Source organism: Phodopus roborovskii, unplaced genomic scaffold, assembly GCF_943737965.1.
Source record: "Phodopus roborovskii unplaced genomic scaffold, PHOROB, whole genome shotgun sequence".
NCBI classification, from domain to species: Eukaryota; Metazoa; Chordata; class Mammalia; order Rodentia; family Cricetidae; genus Phodopus; species Phodopus roborovskii.
The window spans coordinates 13,928,298-13,950,529 of NW_026126448.1; the positions used below are offsets into that span (position 1 = coordinate 13,928,298).

Here is a 22,232-nt window from a genome sequence, read left to right on the forward strand (position 1 = left end):
TCTCTCACTGTGTCACAGCACTGTTCTTAGGGACAACTCCCCACTTCCCCCAGGGCCACGCTAGGCGAAAGGAGCCTTACCACAACCAAGCAGAAGCTGACCCCTTTGAGGACAATTCTGGCCAAGTCAACCTTTTAGAATATAGCAACTAAATCTGTAAGACCTATACCTGGATACCTGGGCTTGTTCCTTTACGTGAAAGCAATGTAGACCCATTAGGATTAAGGAAGCCTTCTATGAGCTAGACCCAGGTACTAGAAGCTATTTGCAGTGCTTGGATGGAGGTGGCTTCCTCTATGTCCCCCACTGAGACAGTTCAGCCAGGCCAAACTAGACCATCCCCCGTTTAGTGTCATGGTGCTCACCAGGCATAGATTTAGTAGCTGGGTGGTGGGCACCATGAAACAGTTAGGGAAGCAATTATAAAATACCCCTATTCTTCCAGGCATCTCAAGGACACTATACATGTTGAGGGGAATTTTAGCCAATGGGTCTCACCTCCAGTCCCCAGGGTCATGGTCACTGAGAAGTCTCATTAAAGCCCATAAAGAATGAATAGATATTGTGCACAGGCTTTTGATAGAGCCAGAGAAAGAGAAGCGGGGAGGGGGGGGTCATCTTGCCTTTGCAGGGGGCTAGAATCCCAGGAGCCTTCCAAATAATCATATGACGACCTTCTGGTCTTTAGGGATCCACTTTTTATTAAGGAGACAAATACTAAAGCTGTAAGTCAAAAAGAGCTCAACAGGAGCAAGAGAAAAACTAATGTAAAAGGTAAATGATAAAAATAAACAAAAAGCACCCGGGACTTAAGGAAGACTGATGAGCAATTAAAGGAATATGGATGTGGATAAAAATAGGAAAGATAAAGGGCAGCAAGAGGAGAGCTAAATAGAAAGGGGGGTAAGGTAGGAGAGAGATAAAAAGGGAGATATTAAGAAAGATGAAAAATTAAATAATTTACGGTGCAGGCTAGACAAGGTAAAAAATGTTCAAGCCAAAAAAAAAAAAAAAAAGTCAAAAAGCAAAGGAATGAAAGTATGACAACGCTCAAATATAAAAGGGTAAAAATAAAATAATAAAAAGGTGGTAAAAGATTAAAAGCAGAATTGCTTGAAATGTGAGATATAAATAAAACACTTTTTGCAAGGCAAGATTAATGCGAGGTGAGAGAAATATGATTTGAGAGATGAGGAGGAGAGATGATTACAGGAGCGGAGGGGATGCTGCCGCAAAACAAGACTCCATAGGGAGCTCAAGCTGAGGACTCCCCAACAGGATGCAAAACACAGCCACCTTGAAAGGCCACTGGATCACATCTCACTGAAATGACAGCTGCCCTGTTCCAAGAGTGTGGGACTAGCTGGGGCTTGGTGGTACGTGCTCTGAGGAAGCACAGGCAGGTGGCTTTCTGTGAGTTCAAGGCTACCTTGGTCTACATAGTGAGTTCCAGGATAACTCCCACCCCAAAAAAGAGCATGAACTGTTCTGCAGAGGCACAAGTCCGTCGTCATCTTCTTCCTCCTCCTCCTTCTTCTTTTAAGAAATAAATCAGGAAGAAAAAGAGAGAGAGAGAGAGAGATGGATCAGGCAAGAAAGCCATGCTCTTGACCTGTCTGTCTTCTCAGTCTTCACAGTTCTTTCACCACAGTAGCACGGGTCCCCAAGCTGCTGGGATCACTCCATCACCAGAAGTCCCATCCCCAGAGCTGGCTGGCCTCCAGGAACCCCAGGAGGATGTTCGGGGAGATAAGCCCCTCTTGAGTCTTGGCTCATAGCCTGGACACAGCTCCATCTGTCCCACTGCCCCTCAGCCTCAAGTCAGCTGAGTTGAAATGGCTCAACGGCTTTTTAGCAACTGTAGGAACAGGGGATGAGCAATAGCTAAGAGGTTGAGTCCTGGCTTCTCTGTTGACATCGTGTGTGGGCCTGAGTCACGGTTTGCCTGCTCTGTGCCTGTGGCCCACCTGACAAGGAAGACAGGGGAGCAACCACCCCTACTCCCCAGAGTTGACAGTCGATGCTGATAAACTCACTGTGGGGTGAGTATAGTTACGGTGATGGATCCCTGTTGGTCCAGGGCCCAGTGAGCTCAGGTTGACTACAACACACCATGTATGGGTAGTCAGGGCCCTGAACTTCACCAAAGATGGAGTGGCGATCCCTGGCATTGGGGCACATTTTGTTACGAACTTTCACTTCACACTGGGACATTTTTCAAGGCCAGTGAGCTCTCCTGGGCCTACCTCCCACCCCACCCCACCCCCACTGCCCCAGGTTGACACTCTGCTGCATTGCTTTAAGTTTTCTCACCTCCTTCTCAGAGCTCCAGCGTCTCCGAGAGACATAAGGATCTAGGTCCTTCCTCCCTTGGCCACAGTCTGAACCCCTGGCCCTAGGATCAGGCTAATTACCTATCCCTGGGACAGCTACGCACATCATAGGGAGTGGCGCTGGCTGATCTGTCCTGGCTGAAAACTCAGCCCCTTGCTTGGCTTGCCTGTGTGCAGGGCCAGTATCTCCTGCTAAGAGCACAGGCCCCTGTCTGTTTTGCCTTGCGTTGTCAAGGCAACCACACTTTGAGTGATAGGCAGGTACCAAGGCACAAGATCAGAGCATCAAACTGTTCCACCCTAAGGGGGACCAGGACCTAGAGGTGAGAACCTTGATGAGGAGAGCACCTGTCTTCCTGGGATGTGGCAGGCCTCATTTCCTACTCTCACTATTCTAAACCTCTGGGGTTAGGTACTCAGGGTGCCTTGCCCTGGATGGGCAGATAGATATGAGCCTGACTGTGCCCTCTGGCCACTCAGATCACAGGGCAGCCCCCATTCCAAAGCTGGAAGCCTACCCCACCACCCTCCCTGCAGGCCCAGCCTCTCTTCTAGCTCTGCTCTTCTCAAGCTCATGAAAAATTCATGCACCCAAACCTCCGCTCACTCCAAGAAAGCTCACGCAATGTGCTCCTGGGGCTCTGCTTTTGAAGGTTCAAGGTACTTTCAGCTGTGGATGTGAGTGGTAATCGGGGTGTGTGTGGGCGGATGTGAATTCTTGGGATGGGCCACAAATGGCCTCTGGATACACACCAGTACAGTGTGCACATTGTGACTCACACAGACTCAACTTCCAGGCAAGCTGACCCCCAGCACCCAGTAGCAGAGGCCAGATGTGGGCCAGGAAGACCATGCCAGGCCAGGGACCGTTCTGGGTCCTCCCACTGGAGAAATGTGACTCTGCTGCAACAGCCAAGACTTCAGGTTTAGGATCTTAATCTGTGCGTTAAAGCAGGGTCAGACAGACAGCAATCAGAAGCGTGCAGGCCATATTGCCATGCACATAGTGCCACATGTGCATGGACATGGGGAGACATGTCTTAAATCAGGGCACTCAGGGGCCGGGCTTTTGGGTGGCTAATCCCTGAACACTTCTCCTCTGGGGGATTGCTCCCTCCCTTCCTCCTCTTTTAACCTTCTGGCCCTGTGTCTAGAAGAGGCTTCACTCTGGGCCTGGTTTCTCTATTGCTAAGTGATTGTAGTGAGCCCAGATGGAGAGCCTTCTGACAGAAAGTGGGGAAAGGTTATTTTTCTGGACCCCTGTTTTCAGTGACTTGTTGAGGAGAAATATTACCCCTGGTCCCACAGCTCTTCTCCAGGAGCAATAGGAGAGCGTGAAGTTATGAAATTGAGGGCACCTTCACTGAGCAATCGATTAGCAGCTGAGGGAGCCGGTGAACTGGCTGTCTGGACATTTCCAGTAATAAATTGTGAAATAGTCCATGAATAAGTAGTCTCGGAGTTGAGAATTACCCCCTAGGAAATGTTGCTGGGCTGGAGACGCATTACTAAGGCGAGCACCATTTTAATGCCCTGGGCTTCAGCTGTTAAATATGTATGCCATCCGCAAAGCACTTCCCGAAATTAATGGCATTTTGCAGCTGCTCCGAAGGCATCGTATTTAGATGGAGATGTATAGATTCTGGGGCTGTGGTGGCTTCACAAATGAAGTGCTAATTTTAGAGGCTTAGGCCAACAAGAGGTGTGGGGGGGGGGGCGGGTCAGGAAGGGAGCAGTCTTAGGGGCTTTACCCAAACGATTCCCTCCACTTCCCCTGGCAGCCATGATCATTACTGTTTGGCAACAATGGGTGTGGTCTCTAAGAGGGAAAGGTCACTGAAGTAATAGGCCAGTCAGTCCACAGGAAGAAGGCGTGAGCGTGAATAGTAGTCATAAGAACAATAATAGTATTGTTGGCAGCTGACACTTGCCAGGCACCAAGGGCTTCTCCCAGGTGGGTTCATCTTATCCCTACTCCTGTTAGGATAGATTCTGTCAAAAATCTCCATTCTACAGAAAGAGGTCTTGGGCATCTCTCCCCATCTGGGCAATTTCCCTCAGAAAGATGATACCTTCTTACTAATTCTTTCTCTTAAGTTAAATAAGGTCTGAGCTGCCTGGTACAGTGATATAGCTTGTCCACTGCTCAAAAGCACCCGTCAAAGGGCTAAGTGGACTGTCAGCCCACCCAAGCCCCATGCCCAGGGTGTGAGGGCAGTAGTACCTGAAGAAGGAACTCCCTTACCTCCATTCAGCTGAGCCCCTGGACTTCTCATCCTGGTGTTGAGTTGCTTGCCTGGCTGCTGGCTGCAGGATAGCACCAGAAGCCCTGAGGTCTAGGATGGGAGCAACCCAAAGGTCCATGTTCCTATGTGGTTAGACTGACAAGGATTGTTCCCTGAAGGACTTGAGTAGACCAGTCATAAGGTGGGGTGGCACAATGGGAGACTCAGGGACCAGGACAGAAGCCCACCCTACCCCAGCAGGGTCCTGGATTAGGCACTGGTGGGTCTCTGCTCCTGAGGACATCTAACAATGGTCACCAGAACCTTCTACTTCCCACCCTATCCCAGGGGATCATGGGGTCAAGAAAAGTGTCCTGTCAATGGGGAGAACATTGAGACACCCCTCTAAGTAAGTTTTTGTGGGCATGTGTTCTGTCAGTGAATGGCTCTCCGCTAGGAGTAGAGGTTTTTAGGCAAGAGCAAGATGCCGGGGTGTGGGAGGGGGAGGTGTCTAGCCGGTCAGGGCAGAGGATGGGTCAGGACTGAAGTCCAAGAGATCCAAGCAGGTGAAAGGATAACAGCTCTCAGCCTGAGTTCAGGACCCGCGGAGCAGGTGAAGTCAGGAGGGTCTGCGCCTAGGGGACAGTCAAGAAAGGAGCTAGGGGAATACTGATTGGTTGGGTCTATCAGAAACTGAATTTCACTCAACTGTTTATTGTCAACTGCTGTGTGGCTTTAGGTCATGTAGTGACCTTCGCTGAGCCTTTCTCTTCATGTATCAAATAGGGATAAGACCATCTATTTTACAAAACAGACTGACAGGAATGAAGAATGGTACAAAGTAGCAATTCAACAAAAGTGTGGTTTGCAGGTGGGGCGGTGGAGGTGTTCAGTTCAACCATCCTCAGATTTCACCATAGTAAATTGTGGGTGGAGATGGGTGCTTGAGGCCTACAAAATCATGAACTTGCATTTTTTTTTCCTGGATTCTGGAGCATCTGGGTCTTGCCACATCCAAGCATCTTCAACTGGACACTGTCAGTCGGTCCTCCCCATGGGCTTCCTGCCTCTTCCCACAGTTTTCAGCGCTAAGCCTTACTCTATGCCGTTCACTGGCTTCCCATCACCTGACACAGTTCAGGCACCCCTGGACCCACAAACTGCCTTCTTGAGGAGGCACAGCCACATGCAGCTGGAGCTACCACCCTAGTCGGGATTGGCTCACTACCAGGTCCTGACTTGGGGCACTGAGGGGAACTTGGGAACAGAGTGGTGTCAGGAGGTGTCTAGTCTAGAACAAGTTGGAAAGGCACAGTACCTGATGACTGGCTTTGGCTGAACTGTCCTCCAACTTGAGTGGACACTACGGCTCACCCACAGCTCCTGCCTCAGTGGATCTAGTGGGAAGCCCGAGAGTGCTTTCCTAGCAGGGTCTGAGGTCAGGCTGATGCTGGCCTGGGACACTATTGCAGCAGAAAACCTGTGCAATGGGATCGTTTGTATAGTTCCTGTCCCACCACTTGATAACTCTGGGGTCACTGGCACTTAAGTCGGTCAGCACCAGCAGAGCCCTGTCCCCTTGCACTGGGACCATCCCTGCAGGTGCAGTGATAAGGTACCCAGTTCGCGTTCAGAAATCAGGCTTGCCCTCACCTTGCTTCCAGGCCATTTGAAATGTTTTCAGAAAAACAAGTTTCTGGGACCTGAGGATGGATGATGTTGGTAAAGCGCTTTGTGATGTAAACAGGAGGCCTGAGTTTGATCCCTAAAACTACATATAAAGCCAGGCATGGTAGCTTATGCTCGAAATCCAGGTGTGGGGAGGCAGGGGCAAGAGGATCCCTGGGATTCTGCAGCTAGCCAGTCTCTTACTCGGCAGGCTTCAGGCCAGTGGTAGACCCTGTTGCAAAAACAGGGTGTATGATGGTCTGAGATACCCACTCTATCCCACTGGAGCAAAGTGAACTTCAAGTGCTTAATTCTAGTTACGTGAATACATGTAACTTTTTAAAAAGGATTTTTTCTTTTTTTATGCAGTCTCACTATTATCACCCTGGCTGACCTGAAATTCTATGTAGACTAAGCTGGATTCAAATTCACAGAGCTCCTCCTGTCTCTGCCTCCAGAATGCTAGGATTAAAGGTACAAACCACCATATCTGGCCAGGGGGAATATTGAAAATATTTTCTACATTAATGCATGATAGTTTTACTATTATTAAAATGTAAGTAATAGTTTAAAAAGGTTGATGATACTTGAAGAATGGCATCCAAGTTTGACCTCTGCCCTCCACATGTACTTGCACACATATGCACACATATACGTGTGTGTGTGTGTGTGTGTGTGTGTGTGTGTGTGTACACAAGAGCCTAGGCCAGGTGTAGAGCATATACCTCTAATGCCAGCATTTGGGAGGTGTAGGCAAGAAGATCAGGGGTTCTAGATCATCCTTAACTACTTAGAGGTTTCAAGGTCAGCCTGAGCTGCAGAGTCTACCCCCACCCCAGCCACCTAGCCTAGCACCCTCTCTCCCTTCTGTCCACACAGGAAGAGCCCTTTGTCATGTTCCGCAAGTCTGATAGAACCCTTTATGGCAATGACCGTTTTGAGGGCTACTGCATCGACTTGCTCAAGGAGCTGGCACATATCCTGGGCTTCTCCTACGAGATCCGGCTGGTGGAAGACGGCAAGTACGGGGCACAGGACGACAAGGGCCAGTGGAACGGCATGGTCAAGGAGCTCATTGACCACGTAAGCCAGGGCTTGGGCATGGTGGTTGGGGTAAGGAGAAGGTTGGAGGGTCTAGTGATGAGCCATTTGAACATCTGGGCACTCCTGCAGGTAAAAGTCTAAGGGCTGGGGAGTTGGATGTGGACGTTGTGTTTTGGGGGGGGGGGTCAAGATCCACAATGTGCCCAACTCTGCTGGACCTGCCTGGCCTAGGTTGTCCACATCCCATCATCCCTACTATATACACAGATTGGTCCCTCTGGTGATGGACCTTCTGAGGCATCCTTGGTGAGGTTGCTGTGGAGAGAATTCCTGCATCTTCTCAAATTTTGCTCCTTGAAGGATGTCTTAGCCATGGGACTGAGGAACCTAAGTAAACATACTCTCCAACTCAGGGTCACTTCTTCTAATCACTGTGAGTTCACTGGTGGGACAAATGACTCAAGGAGTAGGCTTAGAGCTGTCATAGAGGGGTAAGATTACAGTAGGCAGCACCAAGAACCTCTCACCCTGCCTGGGACAGGGAAGACCTGGGGAGTTAAAGAGCTGTGTGGGCGGGGGGGGGGGGGGGGAGAAGCCCATGGGAGGAGCCTGGGTTTGTAAAACATGAGGAAGAAGAATTCCTACACCAAGAGATGACTTGGAGCCCTCAGCTATGGGCACAGGCACAAGTCACCCAGCTCTGAGCAGCTTCCTCCTCAGTGAAATGTGACTCCCAATCCTCCACACCCCCACCCCCACCCCCACCAGGAGCACTGGGACAGTGATGCAAGGCCACAGGTACCTATGTAACCCTAACAACAAGCACACCCTCCCTCTTGAAGTCCAGCAGGTCTGAGGTTTGAAAAGTAGCCTTTAGGTTCAGCATATGCATACCAAGAAGTTCTTCAGTACATGTACACACACACACACACACACACACACACACACGCTCCATATCTTGTGACTACAGGAGTAGTTAGTAACTGCCAAAGCCACTAAAGAAGGTGTGGGAGTATAACCAGGTACTGTCTGTCAGGCTCACGGGGCATAGATTAAGTGTTCCCCACCTTCTGTCCCAGGGCCCTCAGCAGTACAGAAGCAATGCCTATCTCAAAGAGATCCTGCCTGCAGTTAAGGGTGGCAAGGACCAGATGTGCCCTGGATGCCCTAACCCTGCTCTCCCAGATCCTTAGAACAGCCCACTGACGCAGTTACAAGACTGAGGCAGAGGCGGGGAGATAGGAGCCCGGCCTCAAAGGTCGAGTGGTGGGCTGAATTCAGAGCCAGAGAGTCTTTAAAGGCTGTGTACCTAAGTTGCTCTGGGCTTTGATCCCTCTAGAGTGACCACAACCAGCCCAGAACCAGGGTGGAGGCTCATTCACGGCTAACATAGTCTCCAGTGCCCCATAGTCCCAGTCAGTGTCTGGGCTCCTCACTGCACTGCCCTCTTTCCAGGTAGAAACAGGCTTTGACAAATGCCCTGCTCCGTATGGAGACCTCAGAGGCAAATGATGGGGAGGAACGTTGAAGCGTAAGAGTCTAGCGGAGTGCTGTGTAGTAGACCTATGTCCCTGGCCTGGCAAACGTGGTCTGTAGGAAGCCTGGTAGGAGGGGCCAATTGCTGAAGAGCCCACAATGATGCTGCCACTTGGTAGCTAGGTGGCCTAAATGTGTCTATCCCCTCACCTGGGGTGCTGACAGGACTCCGTTAGCAGGTGTGCCTGGTGTAGTTGGCAGAACATCAGTCCTTGATGTCATTGTTTTTATTTTTTATCCTCACAGTTGTTCCTTAGAGGAGGGAGTTGCTCAGGGCTCCTTTTGTGTCCCCAAGCTCCAGTTTCCTGCCTCCACAGTGAGAAAGATGATAGCTGTCTCCACTTTCCCCTGCCCACTGTGAGGCTAGAAAGAGACAGTGGATGGGAAGGGGTTTCTGAGCTACAGGCTTACATGTAAATGGGGAGCCATGTTGTGTTGTCAGTGTTACTAGTAATAACTGTAATTATCATGGAAATGAGCCAGCAGGACCGGATGCACCTCCTCTTACCCGCTCCTCCAAGCCTTGTGAGTGAGACTCTGGAGGCTGGCATTTGCAGTGGCAATGGGAATAGAGAGGGCAGAGCTTCTGTAAGAGGGACAGCCAAGACCACATGTAGAAAGAGATGAACAGTCCTGTCGCCACTGCATCTTGGTAGCCCACAAACTTTGAAAAGCAGACTTTCTAAAGGGACATGATGAGAAAACCAGCAGCAAGCAGACCCTCAGTGCCCCTCTGCTGGGAAACCACAGAACCCTTACCCACAGCCTCCATACTGCAGCCAGTGCTCTGTAGGCCCCATACCCATCAAGGCCAGGAACCTGGATGAGACGTGGGGGACCTTGTTAAACCTGATTCCCTACAATTGATGAGCCTGTTAATCCTAGCTTGGTGCCATTTTTAATAACATCATAACCATTTATTAGTGTCATCAAATAATTAGTCTTCTCACTAGCTCATAGAGAGCATGGTAAAGACTTGGCAATATTATTACTTCCTTATTAGGGATCTGAATGGAGGCCTAAAGATGATGGATTCCTACCTCTGGAAGTATCTGATCCACTCCCCAGGGTCCATTTGGAGGTCCCGGGCGAACCCTCCAACCAACAGAACTTAAAACGTCCTTCCCTAACACTCTGCTAGCCTCTGGTCTATGCCACATGGCTGTTCAAGGAGCTAGCATTATGCATTATGGGAGGGGGGCATCAGGAGGACGCAAACCCTTCCGGCAGACATACTCACCTTCCCTGAGATGCTGTTAATCACACAGCAGCAAATGCTATTCAGTTGCCTCTCTCTCCTGACCTCTCTCTCAGTCATTGCTGCCTGCTCCCTCTCATCCCTTCCCAGGTGTCTCTGCTCATTCCCTGCCTTCAGTCCTCCCTGAGTCCTGACAACTCTAACATCTGATGGGTATAGATTCAGATTCCAAGCTGGCAATTTCAGCTCACATTAGAAGCTGGGGCTTCCGTTCCCCCAGCTTCAAACGATGCCAGAGCCTTAGCCTTAGTTCATGCTCAGTGAGCATTCATAGGTGAAGGGTGGCCTAGTCAGTACTAGCTGTGCCAACTGCAGCCCCTCCCCCACCTCTCTAATGTGTCTGCACAAACATGGTGGCAGGAGGAGGAGGAGTCACCCATCAGCCACAGTCATCCTGGGACAAGCTGCAACTGAGGACTGACCAGGACCTTAGCTTTCCCTACCTGACTTTAAACAGGCAGCCTTGGAGGCTGACTCACATTCATCCATTCATCTGAGGCACACACTGAAGCTCTGCCCTGCTGGGAACACTGCTTTTTTTTTTTTTTTTTTTTTTACATCAGGAACACCTACCTGCCATCTAGGGTGTCCCAGGAGCCTAGATGGGAAGTGTAAAGGAAAAGCCCCAAGAGGGGAGAGCCTGAAGTCAAAGAAGGGCCACAGATGGAGAAAGAGATGAGGTATTAGCCTTGAGAACTGAGTTACTTAATTGTTCCCATTCTGGGGATGGATGCTGGGACCTTATACATGCTAGGCAAGTATTCTATCACCGAACCAGCCAAGTTATTTAAATTTAATATTGAGAGCTACAGAGCACCAGTAGAGGATATGGAGTGAGGGGTTCACATCATCCTGGCTCTGAAGGAAAAGTTCTCTCTTGTGTCAAACTGGAGCCAGCCTGGGCATATGGCTGAGGCCTGGATGAGAGGGGGAGGTGCGATGGGAAAGAAGGAAACTGAAGATCCATGGAGGAGACATGAAGGCTGCAGGCTGGAGATGGGTGTGTGGAGGGGTCGGAGAAGAGCTGTGATGAAGGACCAGACAGTGGATTCTAGCACGGGCTTCTTGGGAGATACTGGTTCTTTCCCCAAGTGTCAGCCCCCCTAGAAAAGTCACTAGAGGCATGTTAGAACCCTATTCTTAGCAGGTGGCTGGCCATAGGCTGTGAGGAGGGAGCCAGATTGGGGTGAAGGGAGTAACTACCCAAGATGCCTAATCTGGCAAGGAGGAGAACCAGGAGAGTATGGGTAGGGAGTTCTTGCCTGAGATGTATGACATAGAGTTTTCTGGTTTGTAGATAAGCTTACACCAAGATAGGGGACAAAGAATGATCATAGGTAACCTTGATATGTCACCCTTCCTTCGTGAAGAAATAGCCATGCTCAAACCTCCCCTCTACCCCCTATCACAGAGTAGAACCTGGGAAAGTGGCAGATCCAGGAGGGACAGTGTCCTCTGCTGGACTCTTCTAGATGGAAGTTTCTGATGCACTTAGCTTGGCTACTGTCCAGCACCTGGATGAAAAGCAGAGATTGGTAAATGAAAGACTCATAAATGGGCATGGATTGCTCATCTGCACAGTGACATAGCTGTGGGTCATGACTCAGCTTCACATCCAAAATGTACGTGAGGAAGGTCTTGTGTCAAAGCTGTGACCTCATCACCTAATGGCTCCATTGTTTTCCTACCACAAGTCAGTTCCTGCTGCTGGTCTGCATGCATGAGTGTTGGACCCAAGCCCTATTCTTACATCCAGGAAAAGCTCTGGCCAACCTACCTCGTTCAAGCTAGGCAGATGCACTTAAACACAAGGCATACTGGGAACTCTCCTGGGGCAGGTCAGAATGCTTCAGGGACAGGGCACTTAGGACAGGGGAAACAGATGGCTAAAAACTGGATTGTTGTCAGGGCAGCAGATTGCTCAGAGATAGACCTAAAGAGTGTTGTAGACGTTCAAGAGGTCATCAGAGTAAATATGGGGAGGACCAGAGAGGTGAGGAGATGAGGGAAGCAGGGATGACGTAGTGCCTCGCTAAGGTTTCCCATGTAACTATTGGGTCTAGAACTCAGTCCAGGGAGAGGCCTGCAAAAGGGGTCAGAAAAACACTTGCCAAGGACGTGAGAGCTTTATAGTCAGAGGGAAACAGGTCCAGTGTCTGGGACAGGTAAGCTCCCCTGCAGGGGATCATGCAGCCAAAAGATCTTAAGTGTCACTGTCACCTTGGGCTCGTAGAGTGCAGAGCCACGCCAAAGCCTGTCATTGCTTAGCTAGGAAGATGAGTCAAGCTGAGGAAGATGGAGTCAGACAAGAGAAGCTCAAACTGTGAGACTGTGTTATTTTTTTTTTCATTGTTGTGACAAAACACCTGACACAAGGACCTTAAAAAGGGAAAGGCTCATTTGGGCTCAGAGTTTGAAGTAGTCCACCATGGCAGGAACAACACGGCATGGGGAACTCAAGGCATCATGCTGCATACAGAGAGAGAAATGATGCTGGTGTTCAGCTAGCTTTCTCCTTTTCACCAATTCCAGGACCCCAGCCCATGGGATGTGTCTTCCTGTCTCAGATAACCCAGTATAGAAGCTCCCTCACAAACATGCCGAGAGGTTTGTCCCCTAGGTGATGCTAGATCCTGTCAAGTGGACTGTATTAACCAGCACGGTGTCAAGAGGATCAACCTGTGATTCTGCAGCTTAGAAAAGCCCTATAATGTCTTGAGGCCATCCCGTGTGGTACGGAGAGGCAGAGGAAGGTTCCTGCATTGGCCACAGCTTTTGTACAGCCTGGCTGAACTTGGTGGCATGAGAACTATCCAGAACCCAGCAGCAGTGTATGGCAGAGCCTGGAGCTGTGGTGAGATGCTTCTCCACCATACGCACACGAGATTGGCCTCAGACAGGAGGTTTGAACTTGTGTATGACGGTGTCTGAACCCAGCCCCAACCAACAACACGCAGGCTGGGGCGCAGTGTCACTAGGTGCAGGTGTCACCAAGCCAGAAAGAAGCAATGGATCAGACAAGTGAAATGTCATCAGGGCTTGCTTGAGCCACTGATGCAAAAGGAAGATGGGGCTGCCTGGAGGAGACTGAAACCGAGGATGACGACTTGGATTCGTCTGATCCATGACTTGGAAAAGGAGGAAGAGATGCCCAGGCTTACATAGGGTGTTTACTGAGGTGGCCACAGTCAAGGTTGCTGAAGTCTCGCACAGTCAGGGTCTGGCTGAGGCTGTAGCTGAGTGCATGGAAATCCTCAGTGCAGGCAGCTCAGGAAGCCTCAGGAAGCTCCACCCTTCACATGGGAGGCAGTGAGAAAAAGGGATTCTTCTTTATTCTTTTTGCCTTTTTCCCCCTTTTTTGTAAAATTTAAATTAGAATCGAGGTTTGTTTTTTATGTCAATCCCAGTTCCCTCTCTCCCTCCCCTCCTCCTCTGTAGCGCCGCCCCCCCCCGACACACACTAATTTCCCCATCCCATCCCCTTTCTGCTCCCCAGGGAGGGTGAGGTCTTCCATGGGGAGTCTTCAAAGTCTGTCATATCATTTGGAGCAGGGCCAAGGCCCTCCCCCATGTGTCTAGGCTGAGAGAGTATCCCTCTATGTGGGATAGGCTCCCAAAGTCCATTCGTATACTAGAGATAAATACGGATCCACTACCAGAGGCCCCATAGACTGCCCAGTCCTCCCAACTAACACCCACATTCAGGAGATCTGGGTCAGTCCTATGCTGGTTTCCCAGCTATCACACTGGAGTTCATGAGCTCCCCCTTGTACAGGCCAGCTGTTTCTGTGGGTTTCTCCAGCCTTGTTTTGACCCCTTTGCTCATCACTCCTTCCTCTCTGCAACTGGATCCCAGGAGTTCGGCTCAGTGTTTAACTGTGGGTGTCTGTTTCTGCTTCCATTAGCTACTGGATGAAGGCCCTAGGGTGGCATATAAGGTAGTCATCAATCTCATTATTGGGGAAGGGCATTTAAGGTAGCCTCTCTATACTATTGCTCAGATTGTTAGTTGGGGTCATCCTTGTAGGTCTCTGGATATTTTCCTAGTGCCAGATTTCTCTTCAAAACTATAACGGCTCCTTCTATTATGGTATCTTTTTTCTTGCTATCCTCTATTCTTCCCTGACTCAGTCTTCCTGCTCCTTCACGTTCTCCTCTCCCCTTCTCTTTCTCCTAATTCCCTCTCTCCTCCCCCCCATGCTCCCAATTTGTTCAGGAACTCTTGTCCCTTTCCCCTTCTCCAGGGTGGCCATGTATGTCTGTCTTAGGGTCTTCCTTGTTTCCTATTTTCTCTGGCAGTGTGGATTGTAGCCTGGTAATCCTTTGCTCTATCTCTAAAATCCATATATGAGTGAGTACATTCTATTTTTGTCTTTTCGTGATTGGGTTACCTCACTCAGGATGGTTTCTTCTAGTTCCATCCATTTGCCTTCTAATTTCAAGATTCCATTGTTGTGTTTTTTTTTTTTTCTTTTCCTGCTGAGTAGTACTCCATTGTGTAAATGTACCACATTTTCTTTATCCATTCTTCAGTTGAGGGGCATCTAGGTTGCTTCCAGGTTCTGGCTATTACAAAGAATGCTGCTATGAACATAGTTGAACAGATGTCTTTGTTGTATGAATTTGCATCTTTTGGGTGTATGCCTAAGAGTGGAATTGCTGGATCTTGTGGTAGACTGATTCCCATTTTCCTGAGAAACTGCCATACTGATCTCCAAAGTGGCTGTATGAGTTTGCACTCCCACCATCAGAGGAGGGGTGTTTCCTTTTCTCCACATTCTCTCTAGCATAATCTGTCATTGGTATTTTTGATTTTAGCCATTATAACAGGAGTAAGATGGTATTTCAGAGTTGTTTTGATTTGCATTTCCCTGATGGCTAAGGATGTTGAGTACTTTCTTAAGTGTCTTTCAGCCAGCCATTTGGGTTTCTCTATTGAGAATTTTCTATTTAGTTCTGTACTTCACTTTTTAATTGGATTATTTGGTGTTTTGGTGACTAGCTTTTTGGGGATCCCTTTCCACATAGAGGGATACTCTGTCAGCCTAGACACACATGGGAGGGCCTAGGCCCTGCTCCAAATGATATCACAGACTTTGATGATTCCCATGGAAGGCCTCACCCTCCCTGGAGAGTGGAAAGGGGATGGAATGGGAGGTGGAACAGGGGAGGAGGGAAGGGTAAGGGAACTGGGATTGACATGTAAAACAAGCTTGTTTCAAATCTAAATTTAATTTTTTTAATTAAAAAAAAGAGCCAAGGAATTAAAAAAAAAAAAAGAATCATAGTGCAAACATTTTTGTTGGAAGAGGTTTGCCAATGGGGTTGCAGCCCTGCAGGTTGAGAATCTCTGCCCTAGAGGAAGGTCTGAGGGAGAAGGAGATCATTGCTGCCCTCTTGACCAGAAGCAGTTACATTAACCCAAGGAAGGCATGAGGTCATTTCTGATCCCGGGTGCACACTTTGGTAATGAATATGGTGAAGAAACAACACAGGACTTAGGAAGTGATATTTTACAGAAGTAGTGACCACAGGGCTGTGAACAACAGTCTCCCAGCCCCCAGGTGTGACAGGAGTAGCAGCTGATAGAGACGCACCCCTACTGGATTGTATGCTGTCCGTTCCCTCACAGGAAGAGCACAGGGTCTGTAGACATGTGCTACCATGCCTGGATCCCTGTGGGCTCTGACGAGTCAAACCCAAGCCCTCATTCTTGCATGGCAAGTGTTTGAGAGAAACACTTCCATGGGGGATTAGCACCGGCTCATGGTTCCAGAGATTTCAGCAACTTGCCCCACTGCTGTCTGTCTGAGGTGAGGCAGGACATCTTGGCAGGGAAAGCGTGGAGCAGAGGTGGATGTTCACCTCCTGGTTCCTGATAAACAGAAAGCAGAGACAACGCACCCTTCAAAGGCACACCCCCAGTGACCCGCTTCCCTCCAGACTTTTCCTTCTAAGAACATGATTAAAGTGTGAATCTATCAGTGGATCACTCCATTGATAAGTTCAAGGCACTCATTATCCAGCCATGGCGGATCTCAGTGACTAGATCCACCAAATGGGGACAAGTCTTCGACATATGAAGTTTTTGGGGATACTTCACATCTAAGCCCTAACTCCCAATGCCAGAGACATGGGAGGGAGCAGAGACAGAGCTTCCAGACGAGTCAAGTCCCTTCATGGCTATCAGGAAGGGACTTGTCATGAGTGGTTTTCTAGGGCACTGTAGAGGCAGAAGAGGGACTAGAAAGCTTTAAGACTCTGAATCCTGTCAATTGCTACAAAAAGAGCCCCAGTCAAGCCCCAGTAACAAATGTGGTCAGAGGCCAAGGTGAAATTTGGGTGTTTGTGAAGGGGCTCAGGACAAGGCCCAGTGAACACAGACAGCAGAGCTGAGAGCAGATGATAGAAAGAGCTCTATCCTCCACAAAGTCTCTAAGTGACAGGGTTATTGGTTTTCTTGGGCTGATGTAACAAATGACAGCCAACCAGGTGCCTTAAAAACACAGGAATCCATCCTCTATGGGAGAGAGGTGAGAAATCAGGCGGCAGGCAGTGTTGATTCCCTCCCAGAAGCTCTGAAGGTGAATGGCCTCTCAGGGTCTGATGTGGCCAGCAGCCCTTGGTGCTCCTTGACTTGTGTCTGGGTTGTCTCCACCTCTGTCTTCTTTGTCATACTCTTCTCTGTGAATATCTGTGTCTCCTCTTATAAGGGCACCAATTATTGGGAGGGGGCCATCCCAATTCATTATGATGCCATCTTAACTTGGTGACTTTGTTTTGCAAGAATATTATTTGCAAGACTTTATTCCAAATTAGTTCACAGTCACGGGATTAGAATGTAATTAAGGCTACATGCCACTGCCACATCACCCCACTATTCTTGTCTTGTACAGCAGTGTGATAAATTGTTGGGTTTTAAATTCATAGTGAATCGAGTACTAGAATTCGCTCATCCATTCACCAGCTTGAACAAGCATCCTGCCTACTGTAGCCACCAGATCTTTCATCTAAAATGTAGTGATGTCTGCTGCCTCCTGGGGCTCTAGGGAGGAATTCATGAGGCACTTGAGGATGCTTGGCCTGTAGTCAGCATCCTGCAATGATGACAGCTCTTGCTGTTTTAATATAACAGTTGACTGGGGAGGCAGGCACACTGGGAGAACATAGAAATAATGGAATCCAGTGGTGACCATATTGGAGAATCCGACAGGAAGTGCCAACTGAACACCAAACCCAAGGAGTGAGCAGGGGCCCTGGGGAACTAGACCTTAGTCTCCAAAGAAGACTTTTTGTCCTAAGGGAAGACTTATTGATGACAAATTGTCAGAACTGAGACCATGAAATGTATCCCATCCTTAGCCTGGTGGGAAGTGGCCCAGGTTTTATTATAGGAACAAGTTCAGTGTCCAGGCTAAATCAAGACAATTGAATGTCAAGGGTCAAAATACAGAGCTGAAGTAGGGTTAAGTATTCCCTGTTATCCATGTAGGATCTGGGGCTGGAACCAAATAGACAAGATCAAATGGCTTCATGCATGGAGGGGACGTTGAGCAGGCCTGGATTGGGTGGAAAATTACTTATAGGGATAAAACAATGTCTTCAGAAGGGCATCCTGCCTGGCCTAGACATTTAGATGATGTACAGAAAGGTGCTTAGTGAGACAGGAGAGGGACAGTATCACCTATAAGGCAGTGAAGGTATGGGGGGACAGGTCAAAGTTTGGCTTGGTTTTGTTCAAGGTCGTGATTTTTGTAACATGAGAAGAACAAACTTCTCCAAGCCTCAGTTTCCCTCTGTAATAAAATGTGGGGTTGGAGCAGATGTTCCTGACTGTGTCTTGTCCAGCTCTGACAGCCTGTGATTTCATGAGTCATGCTGGAAGAGGTATGCATGAGTAGGAAGAGCCGCCAAGACTGGGCCTTTCATTCTGAGTAATGAACCGAAACCGCGAAGGCTTGACATCTGTTCCAATCTTTCAAGGGAAGTTGGACAAAATAATGCCTTTTTCAGGGAAATCGTTACCAACAGTGAAATATAGTATTTTCTGCCTAAGCCAAAAATGAAGTGGAGAATGCCAGCTTTCTTGAAGCCCAAGGGAGAACACTCATCTGAACTCCCAGAGAAGGTCACGTTGGCCAATTACCTTGCTGCCGTAGGCAAAGAATACCATGGACACTGCTGCTGCCCAACTCCATTAGATCCAGAAAGCAGCAAGAGTGGAAGAGAGGTGCCGAAGACTCTACAAAAGACTGCTCTGGGGCCTGTGGCTGGCTTTCTCCCCAGCCCTTGGACATTCTTGCAGAATAAGCATTGTGTGCAAACACCTTGATCTCATGCAGCTTGCTGTCAAAAGCCCAAAGTCATCCTCCACCACTCACTTGGAGGTTCTATCTAAAAAAACATTGCAAACCCAGAGGCCATCCTAGAGACCAGCCAAAGACCAAGGCATTCTACCCTTGGAGTCAAAAGGAGCCTCCCAATACAGCATCCTCTTACAGGACTTGGCTAGGGGAGGCAGGAATCTAGACTTAAACACTAGATCCCTCTCACCCCATCATTGTAGAAGATCCTAGAACTTCAGGGCTGAAGGAAACCTTCAAGGTATTCACCTTGACTTATATGCTACCCAGGAGTCATGTGTCAAAGCAGGGACTCACTGTACCAACTAGGCCAGTGTCTAAACATAGTATGTCTTGATCAAGTGTATATTAGACAGTCTTTAAAGTCCCTGGATATTCTTTCTTCCTGTCCACTTGTTCATATCCCGAACTGAGAGAGGTTTCCAGGAGCTAAGGTGGCTGCCTTGTCCCTCTGTCTGTCCCTAAAAAGCTTGGCAAGTTCTGACTCACACACTCAAAAATCTATAAAAAGGATATTTCAGTATAATGAGCCTTTTCCATAGCTTCACCTCCCTGGATCCCCTGGGATTGTTTTGTTTCACATTTGTTTGTTGTTTGTTGCATATATCCTTGTGGGTACATGCTCATGTCTACATGTCATGTCTCATGTTTGGAGGTTAGAGGATAACTTGTGGGACTTTCAGGGATCCAACTCAAGCTATCATCAATCTTGGCGGCAGGTGCCTTGTAGTCCATGAGCCATCTTGCTGGCATTTTCCTGGATTTTGAAATTTACCAAATCCTTGGGCCCCCCAAGTATCTATGTGTGGAAATAGAGGTGGCATTTGAAGGAGAAACACTAAGGATACCAGTATCAGAGTATCTCCTAGTTCCCCCAAGCCTGGGGTACTCACAGAGGACTCTAGACAGGGATTTCACACATATTAGCATATCTCCTGATGTGATTTCTACTGAAATACTTGTTCCTATTCTAAGATAAGTGGAGTCTGAATTAGTGCTAATGTGATAAACACTTATATTAATAGCCATGTCCCCTACTATACCTTAAGATCCATGAGAGCAGAAACTGTGGCAACACTGTCTCTCTAGTTTCTGGTGACTCTCATAAAATAGTGAGTAGGTAGAAATATGGGTGGGCTAGTGGATGGATGGATAGATAGATGGATGACTGATTGGTGTCTAGGTTGGTAGATATATGGATGGATGGATGGATAGATAGATAATAGATAGATGGATGGATGGATAAGTGAGTAGTAGGTGGATGGAAGGATGGATGGCTAATGGGTCGTGAAGTAGGTGGGTGAATGGAAGAATGGAGAGAGGGATAATGGATGGATGGATAAATAGATGGGTTGGTGGGTAGGATGGGTCAATCTAGCAAGTGGCTGCCTAGAGGCATTGCCTTGACAGGATCTTTCAGAAGCATGCTCCTTTTTGGCAAAGGATCTTCAGTGCTGGCATTTAGGATTCCACTTCCCTTCAGTTGTGCCCATGTATGGAAGGAAAGTAATAACTTGATTCATAATTGAGACACAAATACCCATAGGAGCCTAAGAGACAGCCTTTTCCAGGGAAGCACTACTAAATATTGCAGAGTATAAGAAGGGGCTTTGAGACTAGGAGAGAACAGTAGGTCAGCCACAGCCCTAGCATGCGAGGAGCCCGTTGAGTATGCAAGCAGGTGCATGCTTGCTGACATGCAGCCATTCACACTGAGCAGAATACACCTTCCTTTGGGAAAAAGTGGGCTTCACGAGAATTGAGAATTTAAGACTGCTGGGAAGGGATCTAGAAGAGGCAGCATGTATGAAATAATGTGAATAGGAAGATTTAGACAAAGAGAAGGCACTATGGGCCAAGTGTGGATATGAAGAAATGGGCATAGGAACAGGACAGTGTTTAATGGGACCGTGTATTTTTTTTTTTATTATTTTTAATCAGGAAACCCACAGACAAAATTTAAGAACACCCCTCATTAAATTTGCGATGCTTCCATGTTAACCCCTACCTGTGAGGCCCTGGACTTGCTCATTCAGTTTCTTGTTCACTCACACCCTTTAAGGATTTTTGTTTGTGTTCTGTGTAGTGGATGTGTATGTGTGCACATACATGTATATGTGTCAGTTGTCTTCAATAGAGCTCCATATTATTTATGAGACAGGATCTCTCTTTGAACCTGGAGCTGGCCTACTAGCTAGACTAGCTGGTCAGTGAGCTCTGGGGCCTGTCTATGTGAGCGTTGGGGGTCCAAACTCAGGTCCCCATGCTTGCACAGCAAACATTTGACTAACTGAGCCGTCTCCCGAATTCCCAAGCAGGGTATTCTCTTTGTCTAACTAGCTTTGGGACAGGTTTTAGGATCTAATGACCATCCTGAGTGGACTAAAGATGTCAAGAAGCGATTGAGAGGGGGAAGCTGAACTCGTTTGACACAGGATCATCTTGAGAAGGGACCACATACGTCTCCATCCTCTCTGTGCTTTTGTCCCTCTTCTTCAAGCCATCAGCTCTTAGAGAACAAAGCTTAGGCTACCTTGTATTAATGTATGTACATCTTGCCTCCCCCACACTCTGAGCGTGTCCCAGCCAGGAGGGTCAGTCAGTGTTGAAACTGAACTGTGAATAAATGGGCTGGAGAGAAGTTCTGTTCCCAGACCCATGTGGGGGAAAAGGCCAGGTGTGGTGGCACACACTTATAATCCCAGTACCAGGGAGGCAGAAACAGGCAGATCCCTGGAGTCTGCTTGCCTGCCAGCCTAGCCTACTGGGCCAGTGAGAAAGTATGCCTTCAAAAAGAAGGTCAGGGCTGGGGAGATGGCTCAGATGTTAAAGGCTAAGTCTCAAAAAAAAAAAAAAAAAAAAAAAGGTCAGTTGCAACTGAGAAATGACACTAAGTTGTCCTCTGGCCTCCACACTTACACACACACACACACACACACACACACACACACACACACACACACACACACTGGACATACACAAGAGTGGTTAAATATCCTTGGACTAAGGCAACTGGCACCACCTCAATCTGTGAATCTGTGATCCATGAAGGGGTTCTCCATAATCTCAAGCCCAAGGTTTTGCTCATTGTCTATCTGTGGTCTTGTTACAGAAAGCAGATCTGGCCGTGGCCCCCTTAACCATCACCCATGTTCGAGAGAAGGCCATTGACTTCTCTAAGCCTTTTATGACCCTTGGAGTGAGCATCTTGTATCGCAAGCCCAACGGCACCAACCCCAGTGTCTTCTCCTTCCTCAACCCCCTTTCCCCGGACATCTGGATGTACGTGCTCCTCGCCTACCTGGGTGTCAGCTGTGTCCTCTTCGTCATCGCCAGGTAAGGCTGTGCCTTGGCAGAAGCTCTGGGCCAAGCTGGAAAGCATAGGAAGCCAGGCAGGTTCCCCTTGGCTCAGACCCATTGTCCCTTCAGGGAGTGTTTCATGGCTCCCTGGGCTTGAACCATCCAATCTTCCCTCTGGTCTGTCTGTGACGCAGGTATGGCCATTGCATGCTGGTGCCCAGAACAGGCTGGGAGAAGCCTGACTGTTGTTCAGGACTGTACCACCTGCGCTGGGCACCTGGGATGACGGACCAGACCCAAGTGCATCACGTGGCCTAACAAGTGGCTTAAAACATGGGAAACAAATTGTATCTAAGCTGTCCACACAGTAGAGGAGCCAGTCACCACCAGCTATGCACATGCCACATGCAGAAACATGGCACACAGACATGCCTGAGATCCATGCTTAGACACTGACTCATTCACATGTGCGAGAATCCACACTTGCACCAAGCCTACCCTTGTG

General features: G+C 48.5%; 1 protein-coding gene across 1 annotated transcript in view; it reads left to right on the plus strand.

The window, feature by feature from the left end:
• Positions 1-22,232, plus strand: part of Grik3 (glutamate ionotropic receptor kainate type subunit 3) — a 210,921-nt gene that overhangs the window by 167,655 nt on the left and 21,034 nt on the right. The window contains exons 10-11 of the mRNA XM_051188767.1: positions 7,106-7,309; positions 21,540-21,763. Coding sequence (XP_051044724.1) covers positions 7,106-7,309; positions 21,540-21,763 — 428 coding nt within the window. The remainder of the gene's footprint in view (positions 1-7,105; positions 7,310-21,539; positions 21,764-22,232) is intronic.